Source organism: Neofelis nebulosa, chromosome 9 (assembly GCF_028018385.1).
Source record: "Neofelis nebulosa isolate mNeoNeb1 chromosome 9, mNeoNeb1.pri, whole genome shotgun sequence".
Taxonomy (NCBI): domain Eukaryota; kingdom Metazoa; phylum Chordata; class Mammalia; order Carnivora; family Felidae; genus Neofelis; species Neofelis nebulosa.
Genome location: NC_080790.1, coordinates 40,256,735 through 40,274,804, shown reverse-complemented (window position 1 = coordinate 40,274,804; position 18,070 = coordinate 40,256,735). Strand labels below are relative to the sequence as shown.

The 18,070-nt window shown below is 45.2% G+C and overlaps 1 protein-coding gene across 8 annotated transcripts in view; it reads right to left on the bottom strand.

The window, feature by feature from the left end:
* Positions 1-1,048: 1,048 nt before the first annotated feature.
* Positions 1,049-18,070, bottom strand: part of ST3GAL5 (ST3 beta-galactoside alpha-2,3-sialyltransferase 5) — a 53,152-nt gene continuing 36,130 nt past the window's right edge. For 4 of the 8 annotated variants that reach the window (XM_058683447.1, XM_058683451.1, XM_058683448.1 and 1 more), the window contains 4 exons: positions 14,367-14,710; positions 10,394-10,580; positions 8,522-8,680; positions 1,049-4,100 (listed from right to left, as the gene is read on the bottom strand). In XM_058683447.1, the coding sequence (XP_058539430.1) occupies positions 3,852-4,100; positions 8,522-8,680; positions 10,394-10,580; positions 14,367-14,710 (939 nt within the window). In that variant the 3' untranslated portion in view covers positions 1,049-3,851. Of the gene's footprint in view, positions 4,101-5,064; positions 5,139-8,521; positions 8,681-10,393; positions 10,581-14,366; positions 14,732-18,070 lie in introns of all 8 variants that reach the window. The other 4 variants (XM_058683452.1, XM_058683455.1, XM_058683453.1 and 1 more) reach the window with 3 other exon arrangements.

Here is an 18,070-nt window from a genome sequence, read left to right as displayed (position 1 = left end):
AAGTGACTTGGGAAGTGGACAAAGACAGAATGAAGGCTGAGGTTGGGCCAGGGTGTCTTGACCCTCAGGGAAAAGGGCAGAGACAGATGGGTGTTCGGGTGTGCTCTGTGTCCTGAGATCTGCTTCCCTTTGTTCTTTGTGCTACAGTCTGAGAGCTGAGTGTGTGGTCATCTGGGCACGCCCTCGTGGAGGGTAAAGGTCTGGGGAGAGGGCACTGGTCCCATGGCAGCAAACACAGGGTCCTTTGTTCAAGAGAAGCATTTTGTTACCATGTGTGTGAATGGAAGGAAGGCCAGGTGTCACACAGTTCTTGCTGGCTATCCAAGCTTACTTAAAGCTCACTGCATTCTGGTTTTTTTAAAAATTTTTTTTAATGTTTATTTATATTTGACAGAGAGACAGAGACAGAGAGAGCTTGAGTGGGGTGGAGGGGGTGGGCAGAGAGAGAGGGAGACACAAAATCCAAAGCAGGCTCCAAGCTCTGAGCTGTCAACACAGAGCCCGACCCAGGGCTTGAACCCACAAGCAGTGAGATCCTGTCCTGAGCCGAAGCCGGATGCCCAATGGACTGAGCCACCCAGGCGCCTGCCCTCACTGCATTCCAAAGGGACTTGTGCTAATTCACAGGAACTAGTCCTTTCCTTCCTTCTCAATGAACTTTACTGAAGTGTCCCCAAGAAAAGGTACCCCACACTTGGATACTGTAAACCTGCCAAGGAGGAGAATAAGTCACCATTTCTTAATCTTCCTACAACGCTGGACTGTAGCAAGGCCAAGTCAACAATTCCTTTGTTATCAAGTCCCAAAGCGCTGGGGTTGGAATACACCTAAAACAAAGTGATCCTTGGTCTTAGAAATCTTTAATAACCTGAGGATATTAGGGTGTGGCCACTTTTTTTTTTTTTTTTTACAACTAAGCCTCTGTCTGCCACACAAACCAGACTGACCATTGATGGCCAAGAAGTCATCACCGTTCAACGCAGTCAAGTAAAAAAAGCTGGTTTAACAACTTAACTAATGGGCCCAACAAAAAGTGACACACCCCAAATTTGTGAAAACAGACATTGCCAATGCCTTATTAATACATTCTTGGGAAATGAGAAAACCAGCGTGACACAAAAGGAGCAATGAAGGGAAAGGGACACCTAGAATGCATGAAGTTGTCTAAAAGATCCCAATTGAGCTTTGCCTAAAAACATGAGACATGTCATTGGGAGATGCTCATCCAGTCCCCAAGCATTTTCCTAAGGCCAGCTTAGGTTTCTGGAGACAATCTGCTCTTTGTAGGAGATGAAACACACACACACACACACACACACACACACACACACACACACACACACACACCCCATACAACTCACTGAAATTTTCTGTGGCCCAAAGTTCCAGTAAGATGTATGTTAAAATACAGAACATGTAGAAATCATTATCAGTTGCCTCAAAAGCCAGGACTACAGCCATGTAAGAGGGATGTGGGTGCACATACATGGTGAAGCCCGTTATTGGAGATCCACCTTCCAACATCTTGAAGTGCCCAGAAGTGTAAAGAGCAAGTGTGCGTGGGGTTGCGTAAGGGAGGAGTAACTCCAAAGCCAAGAAGCAACTTATAGCGAATAACGAAATGCCAAAGTGCTAAAAGTTCTTGAAGATGGCCTCTGATCAACTTCAATTGGCTGATGGACTCCATAAAAGGTCTTTGAAAAAATTATGCCTTTTTATTCACTCAGGGCACTTACTCCCTGCCAGTAATTAAAATGCAGGAGGCACAGGTAAAGCAATGTAAGGATACAAAAAAGGACATCCAGGGGAGGGGTGGGGAGGGGGCCAGGCCTGACAGTGGTCGAACGCTGGCCAAGTGCTGGGCGTGGAACTACACACCTCCCAGCAGCCTTGCAGGGCCGTGGGACACGAATCCACAGGGGCCCGTGTGCAAGTGCTCACAACACTGGGAAAGGTGTCTAAGGAGGTTCCAGACTCTGGCTTTTGTTAATTGTTAGAAAAAAAAAAAAATTCAGGCTTCAAGTAGCCCTTGGAGGATGAGGGGCTAGAGATGGGTGGTATAGGCCTGGCCTTACCTGGGTCACACAGGACAGCCGTGGGCCATCTTCCGGAGTCTCAATTCTCAAAGCTAAGCCATTTAGCTGGTGAAAATTTCAAAGCAGTTCCTCTTAAACAGTATTTGATAAAATAGAAAGCAAAACCCATAGAAAATTTCCAGTCTCCCACCCAGAGAGTTACTATTTTGCTATGTTGGCGGCTCCAAGCTTGACCCCAGGGCCCTGGAAATCCAAGGGTGCCTGTCTGTTAGGACTGGCCCCTCCCCCTGCGCGCGGTCGGGACGAGGCAGATGCAAAGATACAGAGGGGCTGGGCGTCACAACTGCGGCCGGGCTGCGGGAGCACAAGGAGAAATGAGAACCCATATGTGGCAGGGAGGGAGCACACTAGATGCAGATCTTCTGATGACAAGGACAGGACCAATTAACAGACAGAAGCTGGAATGAGCCTGTTCTCTGGGAGGAAGCCACCGCCCCTCGCCACTCAACATCTCTCCAGCAGTCTCTGTGCTGTCTGGAATGCAGTCCCTCTGTCGCTCACTGCCGGCATCCCACACTGAGGTCCCCACCTGGCAGCCACCAAGGACATTTCAGGCAGATTACAGACATTTTTTTGAGACTCAAATTAAGTAGACTGTGGGAGCTCCCCAAAAGCTTCTTTTTAAATTCTTTTTTAAAATTTTTAGCACATTACCTGGAACACACTGCCAGGTAGGCATGACAAAATTTTTTTTTAAGTTGATTTTTTCTTTGAGACAGAGAGTGGGAGTGTGAGCAGGGGAGGGGCGGGGGGGGGGGAGAGAGAGAATCCCAAGTGGGGCTTGATCTCACGAACCTGTGGGCATCAAGAGTCGGACACTTAACTGAGCCGTGCAGGCGCCCCCCCCAAATTTTTTTAAAATAGGCAATTTATTTTAGTGTTTCAGAAGACATGATTATTCTTGGAAAGGGTTTATTCTTCTATAACTCTGGATAACAAAGATTATACCCTAATTTTGATAAGCCACCTCAGGCAGACAGTGGAACACCTCAGGTTAACGCTGAAGTGCTTGGGAAGGGCAGTAAAAAAAAAAAAAACTCAAGAAATTCAAGAGTTGTCATCATTTCAGGGAAGACAGTGGCTTCTGTAGCCTAAGGTGGCTTCAGAGAATGCAGGAGACCTGGAAAATGTCTTCTGTGTCCCTCCCCGACCACGGACGTTGTTTCTCCTGGTTGTTTCCTGCAAGTCTTCTGACAGAAGGCAGACCCGACAACAGAAAGGGACCGTGAACTTCTCCAACTGGCCCAGGCCTCACGCAGCAGCATGGCCAAACCAGGACTAGTGGTTTAGCTACTGAGCACATCATCCTGGAAGTGCCCCCGACATCTGTCCTACCAAACAGTAACAAGGAACCAGAATCAGGCATTCAGGACTCTCATCAAAGGAGTGACCTCCATTCTCCTTCCACTTAATTACCTGGTATTCTGTGTGCAGTAGACATGGACAGAGTTTTTACAAATTAAATAACATTCTTAAAATTCAATAAAACATCATTACATACAAGTCTCTTTGAAAAGTCTTTCCCATTCAATTCTCAAAATTAACTTACAAAAGTTTGTGCAAAAACACTGACCTCAAATAAATAGGTGGGGAGGGGGGGCAAAGTGGGAAGAGCTAAACTTTTTTTTTTTTTAAATTAAAAGTTAAAAACACCAGCTGCACTTCAAAGTATTTGCAGGATGAAATGGATCAAGAAGGCTAGGAAAAACAGCCTTCAGAGTCAGAGCTGCATTTTCAAGTGAGGTTTCTCTGTGTTCAGAATTCACAATGGATGCCTCCGCTGAGGTCCTTCACCACGCCCTCTTTGACCAGCTTTAGGAGGAACATGGTCTCTGTTGTCACATTATGCATGGTCTGAAAGTTCATGGCAGCCATGCAGAGATTGTCAAAGTAGTGCAAAGGTGTTTTGGGTTGATTGAGGTCATATCCGAAGCCTGCCAAACTGACTTCATCACACAGATGTGTGGCTAAGACAACAGCAATTACACCAATGGTGGGGACGTTCTGAAAAAAAAGGAAAAGACAAAACAAGGCTTAGGAGCACAATTCATTGATTTCCAAGGGGTATCCATGCTCTGCAGAGTAACACAGGCTGCTCTGGGGGCCGCAAGTTTAGACATGACATGGTTTTACAGATCCCAGAATCCTGAAGTCGGACTTCCTGCCCAAGTCAGGGATTTACACTCTAAAACATGGTCTGTGATGTGGACACTTTTCACACACCACCAAGAGGTAGCTTGGCAGTTACTGTACCAAGCTAAACAGTGTTCCTTCTAAGCCTTCTTCCTACTGGTCCTGCATGTACTGACCAGAACTGCAAAAACAAGTTCATTTCTTTTCTTACACGACACGCATCTAGAAGGTCTAGGTATCTAGAAGGTCTGTCCGCTCTGGAATCAGTGGTCACAGGACCTTCCACAGTCTTTCTTGGGACCTGTTTCTGGAGTTGGGCCCTTCTCTGCGGGCTCCTGTGGACAGTCTCTGCCAGAGAACACAGCAGCCTCAGTTCTTGCCAGTGAAGACTGAGTTCACTGCTTATCTGAAGCTACCTCCCACCCAAGGCCAACACTCCTGGCAAATAAAACACTTCCAGGTCATTTTTCACATGTATAGCTGCTAAGCCAGGTTCTGCCCACCCTCGATTTGGGCAATTTTTAGGCCCCAGTTAAGGGTCTCCACATTTGTTCCTCCCAAAACATTATCCTATGGACTTTGGCCTAGTGCACCAAATGTCTGAACCATTCTGGATTCTGACTGAATCTTCACTCTGCCACCCTCCTGTCCACCATCTTTCCACTTGCAAATCGGGAATCGTGCTTTCTGTGTCTCTGTCCCAGTTTTGGGTGAAGACAGTACACAGGGCAGAGAGAAATACAGAAAGCCTTAAGCTGTCTAAGCACCAGCCGAAGGCCACTGCTGACCTGCAAATGACATTCTGTTGTATGGTTTTTCATGTAAATATACCTACTTTGTTCATCCTACTTGCGTCTGTGGCTTCCAGAAACAACTCTCCTTTTCCGTAAACTGGAACAACAGCGAACCCTTCAGAGTTCATAGTTTAATCAGGATTAAGGAGCTTCTACTAAGCTCATCATTTGTCAAAAGCCACCTCTTGCTCCTTGGTGTGTTGCATCTACGTCACTCATTAAAAAGAAACTCAACAGTCACTGAATTCAAGAGAAATTAACCCAAAGGAAGACTTTCTGCTGTTTAGCCATAAGACCCTACGGCAGTGTCCTGTCTTACCCTGTGGCCAGTGTGGCACCTAGCAGGTCGGGAAAACTCAATCAGGGTTTACAGAAGGAGTGTATGAAGTCAACTGCTCATAGGGGCAAGTATATGGAGAGAAACTCAGAAACTATCAAAAACCACTCAGAGGGGTAGAGCGTTTGACTGCAAAAACCACTCAGAGCATGTTACCTACAGAACATATCCCCTAAGATCATACCTCTTAATCCAGCAGACTTCCCTGTCTGCTGGAAGGGCCTATGCGTGAGGAAGTTCCTGACAATGCAGTTTGTTGTCCATTTTCAAGCTTTTCCCTATGTATCTCTGTACACACATTGTTATTTTTAAAGTTTTTATTTATTTATTTTGAGAGTGAGAGTGCATGCATGATCGAGCAGAGGGACAGAGAGAGAGAGGGAGAGAGAGAATCCTAAGCAAGCTCCATGCTGCCAGTGCAGAACCCCATGCAGGGCTCAATCCCACAAACCATGAGATCATGACCTGAGCCAAAATCAAGAGTCAGATGCTCAACTGACAGAGCCAGCCACGTAACCCTCTAATTTTCTTATAATAAAATTTTTTAGAGTAAAATTGCTGGGCCAAGACTATTCACATTTAAAGCTGATATCTACTGCCAAAATACCATCCAGAAAAAGTACCAACTTATAATTCTATCTGTATTCCTGCCAAACAAGGACATTATCAAGCTTTTAAATCTTTGCTAAGAAAATAGGAAAAAAATGTCGTTGGGCTCTAATGTACTTTTATTTGATTACTGGTGAAATTGAACATTTTATCATGTACTCCTTGGCAGTATAAATTTCTTCCTTTGTGAAATGTCTGTTCATATCTTTCCCTCATTTTTTAAATTGGCCCATCTTTTCTTTTTGCTGTAATAAGATCATTCTGTACTTTGAGAGTATTTACTATCATACATATGATAAAATTTCCCCCACTTATTCTATGTTCTAACTTTGTTTCTGATACCATTTGCTGTTCAGTAATTTCATATTTTATTGAAAGTAAATCTGCTCATTTTTGAAAGGTTACTTCTTCAATAAAAATCTACACAAACCACAAATGAGCATTTGCCTATGTCTAAAAAATATGATGGAATTTAATAAAGAAACAGGGCAGTTGAGAAGATAGAGAAATCGAAAGGTATTGAAAGATACTTGAATATATTTATAGTAAAACCTCTTCATAACTTAAGAATCTCGCCAAAGTCTATGTAAGTCTTTTTTTTTTTTTAACTGCTTTGTTAAAATTGATGCTAACAGGGGCAACTGGGTGGCTCAGTCGGTTGAGCATTCGACTTCAGCTCAGGTCATGATCTCTTGGTCTGTGAGTTTGAGCCCCACGTCAGGCTCTGTGCTGACAGCTCAGAGCCTGGAGCCTGCTTCGGATTCTGTGTCTCCCTCTCTCTCTGCCCCTCCCCCACTCATGTTCTGTCTCTGTCAAAAAATAAATAAACGTTAAAAAAATTAAAAAAAAATTGATGCTAACAGGCTAAAAGTTTTAAGTCCACGTTCTGGGGGAACCAATGTGCTCCCAGGTGGGCAAGAGCAGCTAAAGCAACCTATTCTATAGTGAACCGGATCATGGACCCTGATAGCTGCTGCCAGGGGGCAGGGCCACTATCCTCTGCGAGGGAAAAAGGAACCATTTTCTGACCAGAAAGACTGGTCCTGGCCATGCTCCTGCAGTGGACAGAAACTACGTGGCCCTCCCCAGGGATGGGAGAGCAGGAAAGCACCCGAGAGGGCAGACGCCTGAGAAAAACGGCAGCCTGCCAAGGGAAGAGCTTCAGCTGTGTTCATGGCTCAAGCCTGGGGCTGGAGCCAGAGTTGGGGTTAGCGGTTACCGATCACAGTAAAGAACTGGGTTTTTGTTTGAAGGAGCCTATTTAGGTATTTGTTTTTCCTATGAAACAGAGAATTCTTCCTTTAGAGTTTACATAGGTGTTTTAAAGAACATTTTTAATTAGAATTTGATTCATAGGGCAAACAGAAGAGTCTGCTCATCTGCCTATTGGTTGACCACATCTAAGAGCCTAGCTCAATGTTTGCAAACTGTGACCCTGACCAGCCCCAGGTATCTCCTGGGCAATATCTCAGGCTCTCAGTGTGAGCAGCAGCACTGGCCATTTCCAAAATCCTTGTTTTCCTTCATATGGGGAGATTTTGCTTGGAAGTTTGTTTAAGGAAGGGGTGCCTGGGTGGCTCAGTCGGATGAGTGATGACTCTTGATTTTTGGCTCCGGTCATGGTCCCAGGGTCGTGGGATCAAGCCCTGATTCAGGCTCTGTGCTGAATGTGGAGCCTGCTTGAGATTCTCTCTCTCTCTCTCTCTCTCTCTCTCTCTCTCTCTCTCTGCCCCTCTCCCCTACTTGCACTCTTTCTCCCTCTCAAAAAAACAATTTTTTAAATTTTTTAAAATTAAAAAAAAATTTTTTTTTAATTAAAACGATTTTTAAAGCTGTGATTTCCAGCTTTTAAAAAAGTGTTTTAAAGACACAGGCTTAGCTATTTGGATCATAAAGAAATAGGTGATAAAGCCATTGCCACCTCCCTGGTGGCAGCGCAGGCTAAATGCGGGTAAAGAATCCCTACTGCAGTGAACAGCCAATATAGTGCAAAGGTTCTCAAATTAGGCTGCAAAATAATATCACCCAGGGGGCTTTGACAGTCCCAATGTACAGACCACCACACAGAATAATTAAGCAGAAAGTGTGGGATGAGACCCAAGCATCAACTGAAAAGCACTGCTCTGGGGGGCAAACTTTATTTACCATCACCTGTAAAGTGAAGATAAATGTCAATTTTTGCTTAAGCAGCTCACAGAGTTAAAAATGTAAAGAACTTTTCAGACCACCAAAGTGTCTTTCAGTGTCCTCCAGCAGTTAGTTATATGGAGTCACCGACTAGGAATACCTTAAATAACATCTCAGGGACCTAAGTGTTAACGTGTTGACTGTACTGAAGACAGGAGTCACCAGGGGAAAGGCCAGGTAAACAATGAGGAGCCCTGAAGTCAAGATGCAGAATAGTAAACACACACGGAGCATCTATCTGCTCAGTGACTACATTTCTACACTGGATGACTCTTCTGGGTATACAGCTGAGCCCAAGTGAAAGTTGTACAGCTGTCTCCCTTCCAACACAGAGAAGAACAGTTAACTTTCAGTTGCAACAATACCTTATCTCGGCCCCAGAACCTTGACTGGGGCTCTGAGTACTGAAGGATGTCAAAGGCAGTCTCTTTGATAATAACTGGATTCAAAATCCTGAAATGTTTTGGCTGTAGTGGGATTTTTTCCGCCACCTGCTTCCAAAAGAAGAGTCGCACCCAAAATGGCTAAGGAAAGAAGGCAGGCAATCATTAGGGGTATTTAATAAGGTTATCCCACCAGCAGCAGGTGAGAACACACCCCTGCTAATCAGCCCAGAGTTATGGCGTGACCCCATGTGGGCTTGTCTGCTGCATTTGACAGCAAAGTCACCGAGATCTATGCGAATCCAAGAACTCAACTCAAAGTAGCCACCCCGAAGGACCCGATTTACGAACGTGGTGTTGGACAAGAGGACGAAGGGCAGCGTCGGCTCTGGTTTCCATGGAGAGGAAATTCCCCAGGGAATGACCTGAGATGGTAAGCCTTTTTAGGATTGAAAGGCATCGTTTGTCCCTGGGGAGACCAGGTGAACAGATCCTATTTAAGGGTATTAAGTGTACGAGTGACCCACTCCGACCAGGCCCTCACCCTGCGTCCTCTCCATGGCTTTGCTCTATCTGTCTAGTCCTGTGAAGTCTTCTGGAAACTGAAAGTGATTTCATAGGTGCTTCATCTTCCAACTAGGTCGACTTCTACACAACAGAAAGTCCACATCATAACCTATGCAAAATCAGGCTTTGCAGATACAAATTCTCCATCACATGGAGCTTATGTGAAAAGTGTAATATATCCTATTAATTTTGCAGACGGCTAGTTTGTGTGTATATAGATAGTTGGCTCCTGGAATCTATTTCAGCATCATGGGTAGGACCATAAAGTAATGTGATCAATTATTACAACAAACAAAAGGGCATATGACCAAGTGAGGGCCATTTCCTCAACATCTGCCCCTTTGGAATTCTGTGAATTTCCTCCAACAAGGGGACCACCTATCAGAGCATTTTTAGAGAATCTCTTTGGGAATATTCCTCAAACGTTTTGTATATATTCTTTTGAAAATCCTCCACAGTGGTTTATACTCATCCAAGTAAGTCTAATTTCTCGATTAGCCAAAAGGCATGTAAACTCAAGTCTGGTGAGTAAGGTAGGTGATCACTAGTAACAATTTTGGTTCAAAACTTGATTTTCCCATTTAAGTAATGATCACAGTTTCTACATGTGACGTAACCTTAAATTCTGAAAGTAATTCTCAACAAGGAGTACTGCTGCGTTTCTACAAAGGGAGTAGTTATTTTAGAGACACCGCAAAAGTACAGTTGATCCTTGAATGATGTGGGGGTTAGGGCACCACCACCCTATCCCCGCATAGTTGAAATCCACATATAACTTTTTTTTTAAGTAGGCTCCATGCCCAGCGTGGAGCCCAATGGGGGCCTTGAACTCACAACCCTGAGATCAAGACCTGAGCTGAGATCAAGAGTCGGACGCTTAACCGACTGAGCCACCCAGGTGCCCCCACAGATAACTTTGGACTCTCCGAAAGCTTAACTGAGAGCTTACTGTTGACCAGAAGCTTTACTGATAATATAAACAGTCGATTAACACATCTTTTGTATGTTACATGTATCATATATTATATTATTACAGTAAAGTAAGCTAGAGAAAAGGAAATGTTAAGAAAATCTTAAGGAAGACAAAGTATATTTACAATACTATACTGTATTTACTGAAAACAATCTGTGCATAAGTGCACCCACGCAGTTCAAACCCACACTGTTCAGGGGTCAACTGTATGTATGCCACTGTGTTTGTTTAAAAAATAAAAGTCTGTAATTACACTTAGAGACCCCTCCACTTCTTATGAAAGAATACTAGATGGCTGAGTTTCTAGTGCTTACCAGGGTTTCATTTTTCACCATTGCTTGAAGCCAGTTGAAGTCAACACTCTTAAATAAAACAGCAACAAACAAGTCATGGGAATAATAGTCAAGGTCAGACAGTGGCGCACCCTCTGGGTAAGTCATCCTTATGGTAGTTTTATTACCAACATGCTCTGAATATCCCTCAACTGGTGCACTGTTTAACCTATTTAAATAAAAAGGAAAAGATAAATTGACAAAGCAAGCCATCAATCCTCTTATCATATCATACAAAGTCCCTGCACTGCGTCCCCTGCATTTTTAGGACTGGGAGTGGCTGTGGGTCCGGAGGAAGGCATCCCTCCCAGCAGCCTTGCGTCCCTGAGGGACACCCATACCTCAACTCTGAATGTCAAGCAATCCCATGTAGTCCTGCCATTTCAAGCTAATCCAACATATTATATTTTAGGCTTTCTCTGGGCACCAGTGATGTTGCCTTGAAGGCTTCCCACTGTGTTCAGATATGAGGGGTTCTTGCCAGGAATTCAAAAAGATAAGCAGAAAGGAAACCTAGAAACCAGGGCAAGGCAGACACAAACCACACTTAGACCGACAGGGTCAGGACCAAGGAGGGCAATAGGCCCAGGTGCATCCTTAAAGCAAGGATTTGGGACACTTACAACTGTCAGATCAACAAAGGCTCTTACCAGGCTCGTTGTTTGGGGGCAAATTGTAAGAATTCTTCTGAAAGCAAACTGACCCAGTTAAAGAGTTTCGTAATCTCAAAAAATGTCTGTCTGGTTCTTCCCCTGTATTATCACACCTGTATCCCAACTTCCTTCTCTATTCCGCTGCCACTTCTTCTAGATCTGATACCTACCTCTGGATTATCATAAGATATTATTAGACACGATGACTAAATGCAAGGCATGCCCCTGAGGTGGTTATTTTTTCCCATTTCTTATTTTAAAATAAAGGACATTATCAGTGTGGCTGGTGAAATCTGATAAGGATGTAGACAGCGTCTAAATTTTATCGATGCTAATTTCCTGATTCTCAACATTGTTCCGTGGTTCTGCAGTTCTATAATAGAATGAATGCCCTTGTTCTTGGGAAATGCACACTGACTTGTTTAGGGGTAAAGGGGCTTGATATTTCCAACTATCAAAGGGTTCAGAAGAGTAACGGGAGGGAGGGAGGGGAGAGAGAGAGAGAGAGAGAGAGAGAGAGAGAGAGAGAGAGAGAGAGAGAGAGAATGAATTATAAAGCAATGTGATAAAGCATTACAGGTTGGAGAATCTGGGGGGAAGGGTGAATGCGAGTCTCTGTACTATTCCTGCAACTTTTCTGTTAAATTTGAAATTGTTTCAAACCGAAAAGTTAACCTGCAAAGGCTTCTTCACTGATATTCTCCCTCATCATCAGGCTAAGCAACCCTTTCTCTATCCCCAGCACTCAGTGGCCTCCCAATGCCCACACATGAAGTCCTGTTCCCCAGTCTGGTGATGTGTGGGCCACCACTGGGCATCGGGCCACCTTTCAGCCCCTTTCCCACTCTCCCAGCCTCTCCCTCCTCCTGCCAGGGTGGGGGGCTCCACACCTAAGATCTCCCCACCTACCTCCTCCCTGAAGAGCCAAATCCCACTGCTCTGCAAGGCCAGCCCAGGGCCACCCTTCACTCCCGCCACACCTCTCCTCTGGCCCAGAGTGTGCACTGCCTGCAACTCCTGGCTTCTCTCTTTTTCTCTTCCTGTATCCCAGTCACGGACCAGTAGATGGGCATGGGGTCCCGTCTGCCTCCCCAGTGCTGCCTGTGCACGCATCTTTCAGCTGATCACGCAGGACCGGGGATTAGGTTCTGGAAGCCTCATACCCTGCATGTGGACTGTTGTGTCCAGCCCGGACCCTGGGCCCTGCAGTGCCTCAAGGTGCTCATCTATGATGCCAACAGTGATGGCTCCACTGAGGAACAAGAACATCTAAAGCAGACAAGGTAGTGTCTGGCACACAGAAGCATTCAATGAAAGGCAGGGGCTATATCCTTTTTCACCCCAACATTTATAACCCTGGAGGCCCCACTCCTACCCCCCCACCTCACATCATTCCTGCTCTCTGGCCGCTGGGGCCCATGGCACCTCTTCTGCCTTAAAACTATGTTCTTGGGGCTCCTGGGTGGCTCAGTCGGTTAAGTGTCCGACTTCAGCTCAGGTCATAATCTCACGGCTCATGAGTTCAAGTCCGTGTCCAGCTCTGTGCTGACAGCTCAGAGCCTGGAGCCTGCTTCGGATTCTGTGTCTTCCTCTCTCTATGCCCCTCCCCTGCTTGTGCTCAGTCTCTCAAAAATAAATAAAACATTAAGAAAAAAAAAATCTAGATTCTTAACTATTTCTTCTATCTTGTCTCTTACAAAAGTCTGATTCATTCCCACAAACACTTTACAACCCCTGTCCTCTCCTCCAGAGCCCCTGTCTATCCTACAAATTCTCCAAACAGAGCTGCTAACATCCATTGAGCCTTTACCCCAAGCCCGACACTAAATGCTTTACCCTAAGTTCTAAGTGCTTTACATCTGTGAACTCATTTTGTCTTTATGTAAGCCTATGAGGTACATACTATTATTTCCTCCATCTATAGATGAGGAAACAGAGGCACAGGACAGTTAGGAATCTTGCCTGAGATCACAGCTACTGGGGACAAAGGCATTATGTGAACATATCACTTTTAGACTCAGAATATTTGAAATGGATCTTGTTATACTCCCTCACTAACCAGAGATTTTTTCCTCCAACTACTCCGCTTCTGACAGCAGTTCTGCTAACACCTGAGACCCCAGACTAGAAATCCTGGCATCCCTTACCATTAACTGTCAAGCTGTCAGGAAGTCCCCCAATTTACTTTCTCAATATATCTCCTGGATTTGACCCTTCAGTCTCCATTTCCACTTTTTCTGCCTCACACCAGGCCTGCACACTGCGTGCACGGACTACAAACTCGACACCCAGTCCCCAGCCCTCGCCTGCCCTGCCTTTGGTCAAATTCCACACGCTCCTGCTGAGCAAATCTGATGAAGGCCCAGCACGCATCATGCTCCTGGTTCTACACATCCTTCAGATGGGGAGAATTTATTAAAATGTATCAAGAGCCTTAAAAATATTCGAGTATCTTTAAGCCAACAATTCTGAGAATTCTTGGAAAGGAAATAATCAGAGATAAAGACTTAAGTATGAGAATGTGCAAGGCATTTTCACAATAACAAAGAAACTGAAAAATTCTAAATGTCCACAACAGAACAGCTAAATAACTTCTGATACTCTCATTTAGAGGAACGGTAAGTACTTGGAAGAGTTAATTTTCTAAGAAATATTTAATGACCTCAGAAACTGTTCATAATATTAGATTAAAAAAGCAAAATACTTTATAAGAATATAAATGCACTCATTAGTATGTGTATAGAACAAAAGTGGAAAAAACACAGCAAATTAATAGTGGTTGGTTATTTGTGCTATGAGTGGTTATTTTCTTTCTTACATTTTCCTGTATTTTTTTTTTTTTAATCTTCAAGAATGAGCACATTTTACTTTTACGATCAGGAAAACAATTTTCAGCTGGCTAAACCAGAGAGAATCTAGGATGAACGGAGTTCAGACTGTGTGCTCCCCACGATCCCTCCAGCACTGCTCGTGGGGTGCACCTACACCGAGCCCTGCTCCCCGAAGCCAGGCATCTCACTAGCTCACCCCCCAACACCACGTCCACTTCCTGGCTCTGCCTCACCCAGGCTTCCTCCTGAATCTACCCAGTCTTCCAAACCTCACCTCTTCTGTAAAGGTTCTGCCATATTAGGGTCGATACGGCACAGTTTGGGGGCATCCAATCATTTCAGGTTTGTGTTTCAACTCCTCAAGCAGTAAATCCTCTGCAGGCAGGGGCCTGCAGCACTTCCTGCACCCCTCACTGTCGCTGGCACTACACCAACAGCAGTGAACTGAACTTTAGAGGTGAACCCATGTACCTTATCACAACATCAAACTGGTTCAGGGCATGGCCCAGTGCTAGTCCGTGCAGTATCCCGCCGCTTCCGATAACCACACAACGCCTACAGCTCTTTGCTTTTAAGTGTTCAGGCATGTCGTGCTCAGGCAATATCTCCAAGAGGCTCTGGACTTGGCTGGAGAACCTCCGGAATCCAAAAGGAGGATCGTACTTATACTCGGCTTCATTCACTTTGGGGGCCTCCTTCACGAAAGGCGGTAAGTCCATGCTGTACCTGTGCTCAAACAACTGCGCCATGGACTTCTTCGCAAACTTTGGTCGGCATTCCTTTTGCAAGACTTGCTGAGCATATTTCTGAGCTCTCTGGAATGAAATCACACCAGGCTGAGTTTAAAAAATAACCTCTCAGGCATCAGAAATACCCTCTTACAGATGACACTGTGTCCTGGGATGTCTGATAAAGCTCCCTGTAGATTACTGTCTTTCAGCACAAAACATCTCCCTTTTAGAGTTAATTTGTGGTCAGAAACTTAAAGAAAAAAACCTGAGAGAATCACATAACAAGGAGATAAACTCAACAATATCTACTTCATTATACAAGGAAAGCATGTCCTCATACCCCCACCTCCTATCTCTAGCCTGCCCTTGTTCCTAAAATAAATGTGGGGTGAAATACATACTCTGATGTATTTCATGTTTTATAAAAGCCCGACACAGGCTACAACATGGATGAACCTTGAGAACATTATACAAAGTGAAATAAGCCAGTCACAAAAGGACAAATACTGTTTGATTCCACTTCCATAAGATCTCTATAGTACTAAAATTCATAGAAACAGGAAGGAGAACGCTGGTTATTGGAGGCTGAGAGAGGGGCAGGTGGGAAGCTATTGTTTAATGGGTACAGAGTTTAGGTTTTGCAAGATGTAAAAGTTCTAGAAATCTGTTTCATAGCAGTGTGAATATAACATATCACACTTAACAGCACCATATTGCACGTTTAAAAATGGCTGAGATGGTAAATTTTATGTGATTTTTACCACATTTTTAAAAAATCTCATGTATTTTAGGTTCCTGTCTAGTGGGATGAGAAACAGGCTTATTTACCTACCAGTTGGGGCAATGAGCTTCATACAGTCTGAAATGCAAGTTATTCTACATGTAACCAGGGAATAATGTCACGTCAACATAGAAGTAGCTGGCCTTGGTTTTGTATACAATTTTCCTTGCACATTAATGCTTTGCCTCAATAAGGAACGACTGTTGGGGCACCTGGGTGGCTCAGTTGGTTGAGCGTCCGACTTCGGCTCAGGTCATGATCTCGCGGTTTGTGAGTTAGAGCCTGGCGTCGGGCTCTGTGCTGACAGGTCAGAGCCTGGAGCCTGCTTCGGATTCTGTGTCCCCCTCTCTGTCTGCCCCTCCCCTACTCATGCTCTGTCTCTGTCTCAGAAATAAACATTAAAAAATTTTTTTTAAATAATGAACGACTGTTGAATGCCAAATACTCTAGCCCAGATGAATGCAGCAACCCACGGAAGGACATGGGACAAAGGGCCATTCGTCCCAGTCTTTCCTCTTGGCTCAGTCTGGCCAAATTCTGCCTCCAAACTGTTTGGCAGGAAGTTCTCCCTCATCGCTGTACTTTTTGTCCTTATCTCCACATTCAGCAGCCTTGGCTCTGCCTTACCCCTCTTCCCACCAAGCTATCTTCTCACTCACACGCACATACAAACGCCTATGTGCATGCATGTATGGTGTCCTAGATTTGCTGGGATATTTAATTTTAGGACTGAACATGTCTTTTGAACTGCATCCACACTATTATGAGGATCATTATTGTTGTATATAATTTTATTTTTTAAACTTTTTAATGTTTATTTATTTTTGAGAGAGCGAGTGAGAGAGAGCATGAGAGGAGGAGGGGCAGAATCCGAAGCAGGCTCCAGGCTCTGAGCTGTCAGCACAGAGCCCAACATGAGGCTCGAACTCAGAGAGTACAAGATCATGACCTGAGCCGAAGTCAGAGACCCAACTGACTGAGCCATCCAGGCGCCCCTGTTGTATATAACTTTAAATGTTTGCCTCAACTATGTTCTTCCTCAGAGTCTTGTTATTTTTATTGTCTAATTTATGTATAATAATTTTTTGTAGGAAAACTTCTATCTTACTATAGCAAAAGCCCCCCCCCCTCCCTTTTTAAATTACAGCTTCAAAAAGTTATTAGCATCTGGGAAGAGTACACTGTCTACATCTTGAGGATGCGGCCCTGTTTCTGAAAAGGTGAACTGACATTCTCTGAGCACAGATGCTGCTGCATACATTATGCCAGCCACTGTTTCGGCCTGTCGCTAGATCTCCGACACCTCACAAAATGGCCGTCAGTACCTTCACTGTGTGGGCTCAAGGAGGCATGGCCGGTAAGAGGGCTGGGCTGGTGTGCTAACCTGGTCCGATTACTTCCCAAATTCCTAAAACCACAGCCTCTGTCCACACAGAGCAGCACACAAACACCACCACTGAGAACAAGAGTTTAAAGACGAACTGGCATCTTCGTGAGGAATCGGCAGGAAAGCCAGGCAAGGACCAGTCGTGACCCCGAGTAGCACCGGAAGGAAGGCCTGCCAAGCCCATGTCACTGTGCACCCAGCAGGGACTTACCCCACCAGTGGGGGCAGGGCAAACAGAGAAGCCACACAGACCACACACATCTGACTCTAGACCCCAGGCCTGAGGGTTGTGAACAGCAAGTTTTAGAGGACAAAAGGCCAAAATGACATGTCAAGCGTCTGGTTTTGCAGATCTCCTAGGATAGAAATGAACCTCTGAGAAGTGCCCAAAGAAACCCCGAGCAGACGAGTGATGGGCTCATGACTGGAAAGAGAAGTAGGTGATCAAGCCAGAAACCTGGGCTCGGCTCTCCTGAGCTGCCAAATTTTCTCTTTAAAAGTTTCATTTGGAAGGAGTGAAACTTCATTCCATTTCCATTCTGGCAAAGAGCTCTACCTGAGGCTTCAGACTTAATTGTCTAGACTGGGGGCAGAGGACAGGCCTAGTCATCACCTTGTGATGGGGACTGTGTCTGCCCTCACTCACCGCGGGTGCGATTACATCCGTCCCGGGTGAGCACATGCTCTGAACGCCACCAGAAATGTCTACAGCGACAGCAGTTCCTCTGCTCCTTTCGTTTCACCTCATTTAGAGGTGTGGACAGGCCCCGAGAAAGCCCCTGGGACCATTTCTTCTAACCAGAAGTTGTTCCAGCCTCTCCCCCACCTCCTCCACAGCTCGAATGAGAAAAGCCCGGGGAGGAGAACCTCGCCTCCCAGAGCCGTGATGAAAGAAGGGGCTGTGACCCTCCCCTGCCCTGCTGCAGAAAGCTCCAGAGCTGGAAGCCAGAGCAGGCAAGGACAGACGGACGCAGAGGGGTCTGGCTGGCATTCATCCACTGGGAAGGATCACTGGGAGGACCACTGGGAAGCAGAGAACTGGCAACTGTCGAAAATATACAGAAACTCCCGCTTCTCTCAAATCAAGGCGTGGAAATGAGGGCTTCGGTGTTTTAACCGTCTTCCAGGCTGAGCTTGCCGGCTGCCCACAGCTAAGAATAAACAGACATCTGGTAGTTCCGACTGTCAGGGAGGTGGCGACTTGCCATGGAAAACCACAATGTGAAAATTCACTGAAGGGTATTTAAAAAATCAAAGTGATTTTCCTCGGCAGTCT